This window comes from Puccinia triticina, chromosome 3A, assembly GCF_026914185.1.
Source record: "Puccinia triticina chromosome 3A, complete sequence".
Taxonomy (NCBI): Eukaryota; Fungi; Basidiomycota; class Pucciniomycetes; order Pucciniales; family Pucciniaceae; genus Puccinia; species Puccinia triticina.
In genome coordinates, this window is record NC_070560.1 from 4,178,105 (window position 1) to 4,186,063 (window position 7,959).

A 7,959-nucleotide genomic window follows, 5' to 3' on the forward strand; every position below is an offset into this window, starting at 1 on the left:
AGACGTACCGAATAAGATTATGTCTTGGTTGCACCACATCAAGAACTCTTTTGGTTGGTACCCAACCCATATCCGTTGCAACAATGCCCCGGAATATGTTCACGTCCTTCGTTGACAACTTGACGGCATTGGGGTTAAAACTGCACCTAGCGCTCCATACACGCCCCAGCAAAACGGTGAAGCTGAGCGTTTGAATCGGACTGTGGGCGACATGGCGTGCATGATGCTCCATGAAAGCGGCCTCCCTCGGTGGTTCTGGAGTTACGCTTGGTCAACGGCAGGACACATGCATAATTGGATTCCCAATTCTCGCACTGGTTGAAAGTCACCCACAGAGTTATTCTACGGTGTGAGACATAATCCGGACGTTCTCTACCCTTTTGGCGCAAAAGCGTTGATCCATATACCTAACAAACGTCAAAAGAAGTTAGATGAGCGAGCGCAGGAGGCGGTCCTTATTGGTTATCCCAATGCTGGAGCTGGTTGGTTGTTTTTCTCGTCTAGGGAGAGGAGAGCTATTCACTCAACGTCTGCGGTATTCCCGGATTTCCAAAACCTACCAGTGAAGAAAGAAGTAAAGCGGACAGATATTGACTTCATTCTCAATCAAATTGTGCTAAAACTTGGTGAAGAGAAAACCAATGTCATTGCTGCGGAAGAATCTCAACAACTTGCACAACTGGATGTGGGACCGGAAATTGACTTACCAAAAACGATCAAGGCGGCATTGGCGTGTCTGGATTCAGAATTGTGGAGGCAAGCGGTGTTGTATGAAATGGAGAAATTTGGCAAACTCGATGTCTGGGAGGCAGTTGATCCGTTCAAGGGAATGAAAGTTTTGGGTGCGCGTTGGGTTTTCTCAATCAAGAGGAAACCTGATGGCTCGGTTGAAAAATTCAGAGCACGGTATGTTGCAAAAGGATTTAATCAGCAGCTTGGGGTCGATTGTAATGAAACCTATGCACCTACGGCGTCTCTGAACACTCTTCGTCTTCTGATCTCGATGGCGAATAAGTTCAATTTAACGATGGCGACGTTTGATGTTAGCTCGGTGTACCTTTACAGCCCAATAGAAGAAGATGTTTATGTTCAACCGCCTGTTGAGATTTTTCCGCACTTACGTGGGAAGGTCATGAAATTGAAGAAAGCCCTCTACGGCACCAAGCAGGCTGCAAGGTGTTGGTGGAAATACTTCAAGTCAACGGTTGAACAGCTTGGTTTTGAAGCTAGTGAGATCAAACCTTCTCTCTACCTATTCCGGAAAGGTACTGGTTTTGTCATAATCTGGTTACATGTCGACAACGGTTTTGCTTTGGCTTCCGATAATCTTTTGCTGGATCAGCTGCGCGAAGGGATGCAGAAAGACCTGGAGATCAAATGGTCATCAAAAGTTGAAAGATTAGTTGGCATCAATTTTGAACATGGACACGGCAGCGTCTCCTTAAGTCAAGAACAAATGGCCAGAAAAATCGTTGACAAGTACACGCGACCTATCTACCCAAAGAATTGCCCTCTAAATGAAAACGTTGGGGAGACTCACACCGGCGCACCTGTGGACGCGACCAATTATCGGTTGACCATTGGCTCATTGATGTATCTTGCGTGTGACACTAGGCCCGACTTGTCTTATCCCGTAAATTTGCTGGTGTGTTTTTTGGCGAACCCTAGTGAAGACCATTGGCGCTCGTTGGACCACGTGATCGGATACGTGAAAAAGACTTCCGGGAAGAAGTTGATTTATCAAGGGATCGGGGATGGATTACAGCTTTGGACGGATGCAAATTGGGGTGGGGAGCACAAAAGGTCGACAACGGGATATGCGATGGTCTACGGTGGGGATGTGATTGCTTGGGGATCTTGGCGGCAGACGGTGGTGGCACTTTCAACGTGCGCGGCGGAATATTTAGCTCTTTCTGAAGGCTCTCAGCAATTGGCTCATATCATGAACATACTCAAAGATAATGAACTCTATCCTCCAATCTCAATTCATGTTGATAACAAGGCGGCCATTTTAATTGCAACGGACAATCAATTGAAAAAGAAAACCAAATATTTACAAAGAGCGTTCTACTTTGTAAATGATCTCATTCGAGCAAACCACATCAAATTACTATGGACTAGTACGGCAAATCAGGTGGCGGACGTGTTCACAAAGCAACTTGGCGCGACGAAGATGATTGAAGCGGGGATAAAGCTTGGTTTAGGCGGGTAGTTTTTGCATGCGTGGGAGGGGGTGTTAGAGTCAGCTATGCACTTATGCAGAAACATACACTTAGCTATGTACTTACACACTCATGTACATAGCTATTACCTAACCGAGGTAGTGATGGGGGCGAAACCTAACCCTATCACTACCGGCACATATGGTTCCGACTCTCCCGCGCCCGGGCTCCTGTCTCTTTCCTTACCGAGATTGGATACCCGGGATCGTCGTGTGGAGAGCTCACCGCCATCGGTTCTGTATCGTGCAGGTTAGTGTGCTTTAGCAATGTTATACCGAGATTGGATACCCGGGATCGTCGTGTGGAGAGCTCACCGCCATTGGTTCTGTATCGTGCAGTTCCGGGCCTTCTATACATCCAATCAAAGCCCTCCGACAACAACATTTGGCACTCCACAAAACAACACCAAGCCATCACCATGCAATTTCCTCTTGCCAGCTTGCTCGCTCTCGCCCTCTTCCAGGGTAGCCTTGCCGCTCCAACCGGTCCAGTGACGCTGCGCTCACTCGAAAACACCGCGGAACCCAATACGCGTCTGCACAAACGGCAGTTTCTCAACAGCGCTCTCAGTGGCTACGGTGGCTATGGCGGCTATGGCGTCCACCTCGGAGTCTATTCCGGCAGCTCTACCGGATACAATGCGCCAAACTACCAAAACGCCGCCACCACCTACTCGCCCTTCGGCGTGTCTAACAGTTTCAATGCCGGAAGTAGCGCGACCGGCTATTCCAACAATTATATTGGCTATTACGCTAAAGACGCAGACGCCAAAAAACCTACCAATGTCAGTCTCTTTTTTCTTCGCCACAACTGACTCCTCTTTCTTCTTACATCTTATTGACTGACCAACCCTTGATACTTCTCAGGATTCGTAACCGTGATTCTTTCCTCAAGTCTCCTCCTGCTTTGATCTATACCCCTCTGCTGTTCTCCCTCATATCTCTAACCGGTTTTTAATTTCTTCTTTTGCGTGTATATATGGTCTCAAAAGCCTATCCAACTTCCTCTTTCTTCAACACAACCTATGTGACCACCTATGACGCCTGAGCTCTTATCTCCTGTAGATCTCGAGCTGTATCCTATAAATATTTAATTTATGACCAAGCTCTCAACCTTGTCAATTCAAATGTACAATTTCGCCTTTACGTGGCGCAGCTAGCAGGAGAGGACGTCGTCGACGTTGCCCAAATTTTTAAGGAACTGCGAAGTGGGATTTTGAAGTCCTTTGGAATCAATTTCCCAGTCTCTTGAATGACAAAAGCCAAACTTAACAAACCCCTGGCTGCTGCGGACAGGGCTGAACTGAACCAAGTCCCCCGCTACTGCGGGTGCGCGTCTTGCAAAGCAAGCCTCCAATAGCCCTACCATCTTTTGCAGAGCCTAAAATTTGGGTTTTTTTATTCCAACCATCACAGTTTACAGTTTTTTTTTTGCGCTCAAAAATAATAAATTTCTTGGCACAAAGCCTTGCTTCTTGCCTAGAATCCAATACAATCTGAGTTCTTCTTCAAATACAACTCAATTATCCAATTAAATCAACCTTGAAGCTTACTGAAGTTCAGTCAGAAAGTCTGTGCTAAATGAATTATGCACATAGCTTTTTTCAAATTACAGTTCCTTTTCATGATCAAACCTGTGGATAGACTCAATTGGAAAGTGCATCCATCCTCAACTTCAGCTAACCCCCCAGGGGCCCGAAGTCTTGAGGGACTTAGTACAAGAAGGGCTTTCCCCTAAATTCGCCCAGTCCCTCTTTAATTGGAGGGGGGATTTCATCCAAGGTGCCTCAGTAGAAAAATTTTCTTATCAAAAGTCTGAAACAAGAGGAAAAGGGAAACAGTTGAACAAAAAAGCTAGTGAGATTAAACAGAGATATTATAAGGGAATTTGAGGTGCAAAATCAACAATGGGCCACTAATACACTATATTGCTATGCAATAACATTTCATGAATAATTGTAGTGTTTGAGAGAATATTCAAGCCCAGAGTTGGCTATTTTCTAGAGGTTATAATCTTAGGCCCTGCTGGCTTTGTGTTACATGTCATAAATCTTCAAATTTATAATCTGAAACCCCAAGTTTGGCCCTATATCCATAAAATTTAAAGAACCCTCAGGGTTTTCCTCTTATAAACTTGATAATTTATAGTCTATATAACATGGAATGATCTGAAGCCTATGTCATATTTTACAGAGCAAAACAGAAAAATTGCTCAGGAGGTAGCTTCCAAAAGTATTCCTGGTAGTGTACCTCCCAGGCGGTGCCAGGTGTGGTGTGAATCAACTGTGAGTGACCTAATTTGAAAAAAAAAAACAAGTTTACCTGGTTGTAATGGTGAAACAATCCAATACATTTATTGGTATTTATTGAAATTGGTATTGGTTTTGGGTCAGATATATTGTATTGGTTTTGGTTTTGAATTGGGTCACTGATCCAATCCAATACATTGGATCATATTTCCAATACAATACTAAGTGTATTGCTGGGATGGGATGTTGGATTGAGTCCCAATTTCCCAGAAAAAGTGTATCTATTTTAGATACAATACCACTGTTGCTGCAAGAAAAAGTTGTGCAACTGCAAGCAGTTGACATGCAAGAGCTCTGGGGAAGGTTGTGGTGCCACTGCTACTCAAGCCTTTGTTGAGGCTTGTGTTGACCAAGCTTCAATGCACAGTGACTGTGCAAGCAAAAATTGTTGAGTGCTTGGGTGGAGCTGGAACAAGGGCTACACAGAAGTATCTTGCATGTCAACTGCTGTCAGTTGTGCGAGGTTTTCTTGCAGGGTGTATTGCTTCAATACAATGCACAGTATCAAATTTTTATGTATTGGAAAAACAATACAATACATATTATTGACCACTGCTGGGATCATATTTTTTTTCACCATTGCTGGGTGCCAATGGGTACCAGATTCTTGTTTGTCATTCTCTACCACATGGCATTGAAAGTGTAGAGCTGTTCCTTGTGCTCCTCACACTCACATGGTTACCCTTGAACTGCTTGTTATCACATCATGCTATTATGCTTATCTTTATGCTTATCATCCCTTCATGCATTTTTATTTGCAATTTCTGTAAGAGCTGAGTGAGATCACAAATTGTTTAATGTGTAAGCTTAATATGAAACAATTCAAAACATCAAGCCGTAAAATATGTAGTATGTGTGTATCTCTGTGGGATCCAACATAGACTTCAACCCCATAACAACACTTTCACAAAAAGGATTTGAGTTAGTATGTCTGACTGGAATTTGATTTTTGGCCTCAAGATTCCCATTCTCACCTATATAATTACACCCTGTCATTTTGCTGATGATGTTTCAGTCTATGTACCCAAACTTTGAGATCAGCAAGGCTTCCATTGCTCGTAGGGCGGGTTGGCTTTGAGCTGTTACGACTGGTTCCGTTGGAGAAGGTATTAAATCCCGGGAGAAGTTGGACTTTGGGCGGTGATGGATGAGGTTCCTTTCAATCATTTCTTTGACCACGCTGCTGCCAATTTTCTTCACAAGTTCACAATGAGATATATACCCAGGTGAATTGATGAGAATTTTAAAGGTAGTAGCAGCTGTTTCTGAGCTGCCTAACATGGCGTTGTACGCATTACTGACGGGCTCGAAGTCCATAGCTGAAGTGAAGAGAGATGAGTTAGCTTGTCGTTTCCACTCAACTTCAGGTATGTTGCAACTTTTAGACGTACGATCATCGAAATAACCGAATACATGTACTTGATCAACATATTTCCGGATAAAGAACATGCGCCCCCCCGTCATCTTGAACGGAATATCAAAATCCAACGATGATAGGAGATTTTTTTTTTCTTCTGAAAGCTGTGGGTGGGCTTTGACCACCTGCAGGAAATAATCGTGTGCCTCCTGGCGGGACAGGTCGCCAAGAACGAGCGTCGAAAAGTTGATATGATTGATACCTAGATACTCGGCAGGGATGGTTTCAGAGATAGGTACAGCTGATTTTGCAACGTTAAGAACACCTAGACCTACGTCGCGCAAGCCAGTCCTGGAACAACGGGTCGGAGGAGGTCAATATGACATGCATCTGCGCTTCCTGTACCGTGTGTCGAACGGCAAAGTCGAGGAACGCATCTATTGCCTTGAGCGCAACATTGTCAGTACCTGATGCTTTCTTTTCAATTGCCAGTTGGCACAAGACATACCTTGTCGTTCATCCGTTTGAAATAATGTGCTTCGTCAATTACTATTACGGGTCTTTCGCTGGGGTAAACTTCCTTAACTTCCTTGAGGCCGTTCCCAAGTTGGGCGAAAACTTGTGCAGCAGCTTTTGCGCAAGGGTACATGCTGTCGACCTCGTACATCGCCTTTTGAGTGCCAGCCCGCAGAAAAGCCTCCAGAAAGCTACCTGTTTCAGTAGTATCCACTGAACGGAGATCTACAGTCAAAGGCTGGAACTCCCGGCTTCCATCAGCTCGGAGTTGGGATGTCACATGTCGGGTCAGTGCGGTTTTCCCGCAGTTAGGCGGTCCCAGCATGAGAGTGAGAGCGGGGTGTCCCTTCAATAGGCGAGTTAAACTTTCTGTTTCTTGTCGGTTGTAAAAAGGGACTTGGCTGTGGGGCACGCTCTGGTTGTAGAAAGTGCGCGTGGAGCTCCCATGGGGAAAGGACCTGGAGAGTAGGAGACGATCCGCGATGGTTAGGACCCTGCAAGAGGAAGCAAAACTAGACTCAAGCAAGTTATGTGTACGTAGTATACCTTACCAGCCCTTGTCTGCTGTAACGAGCATTGAGACAGGAAGTTCGACGGAGGAGGGTGAACATATTTGGCTGGATGGTTGGCTGGACGAATGGTTACTTGCGAAGACGCCGATGGCTCTTATCAACACGTTTATGAAGAATTTTTTTTAGCATCTTGATCCGGATTATCTGAAACAACCGAGAAAAGAGGGACGAAATGTGCATGGAATTTTATGCATGGGTGCTGGCTCCAGAGTCCAGAGAGCTGGGCCGCTGTAAATTCTTTGAAAATAAGGATCTAAGATGCACATAAAGAAATTTCAGTTTGAGCTTGATTACGATGGATGTGATTGCGGCTTCTTATGGGTTGTTCATAGGGTGAAAAGAATCGTTATGTATACGTGCTTCTTTTTGTTGAGGGAGAGGAGGTGTGTAAATGCATGTGCGAAGGGAAGATGTTTATAAACATGAGCTATCTTTCTTTCTCATTCGTTCAGGAATTCTACAAACAGCAACAAAAAAAAAACAATCACAGGGCAAAGAAAAAACTGAGGATACTAAAAAAGCCAGGACGAAAAAAGCAAAAAGCAGCGAGAGAAAAGTGAACAAATGAGAGGTAGGCGTGAGGAAAGTATTTCTATGTACAACGTAGAAATGGACACGATTTCTGGGGAGAACAGGTGTGCAATTGATTGTGGATGGCTTGTTTGAGTGTATCTGCGTATGTAACGAAGCAAAACTGATGCCAGGTTGAGTGAGAGAAAACAAAGACGGATGCGACGATGTGTAAAACCAAGGTTTTGGTCGAATGGGATCTCAATTAAAACACACACACATAGATATTAGATGAACGTCGTTTTCATGAGCGTTTCTTTTTTCCTTTAGCTTTGTAATTTGGATAGGATCAGCGAGGTGGGCTTGAGTGGGAGGGAGAGTGTGTTGAGAGGGTGGCGTTTAAAGTGGATGGCAGGGTGAGATGAATGGTTTGGGTTTTTTTGAGTGTTGTTTGCTTGACGAGATGTGACAGTT

The 7,959-nt window shown here is 44.5% G+C and overlaps 2 protein-coding genes across 2 annotated transcripts; one reads left to right on the plus strand and one right to left on the minus strand.

Annotated features, from left to right (window-relative positions):
- Positions 1-2,640: 2,640 nt before the first annotated feature.
- PtA15_3A469 (uncharacterized protein) lies at positions 2,641-3,097 on the plus strand (the record flags this gene model as incomplete). The annotated part of the gene is made up of 2 exons (XM_053167440.1): positions 2,641-3,006; positions 3,089-3,097. 2 exons carry the CDS (start codon positions 2,641-2,643, stop codon positions 3,095-3,097), a joined length of 375 nt encoding a protein of 124 aa, XP_053018657.1.
- Positions 3,098-5,541: 2,444 nt separating this feature from the next.
- Positions 5,542-7,014, minus strand: PtA15_3A470 (uncharacterized protein; the record flags this gene model as incomplete). Its single annotated transcript, XM_053167442.1, has 5 exons — positions 5,542-5,849; positions 5,922-6,149; positions 6,223-6,331; positions 6,396-6,861; positions 6,950-7,014. The coding sequence occupies 5 exons, from the start codon at positions 7,012-7,014 to the stop codon at positions 5,542-5,544; spliced, it is 1,176 nt and encodes a 391-aa protein (XP_053018658.1).
- Between the last annotated feature and the right edge of the window lie 945 nt (positions 7,015-7,959).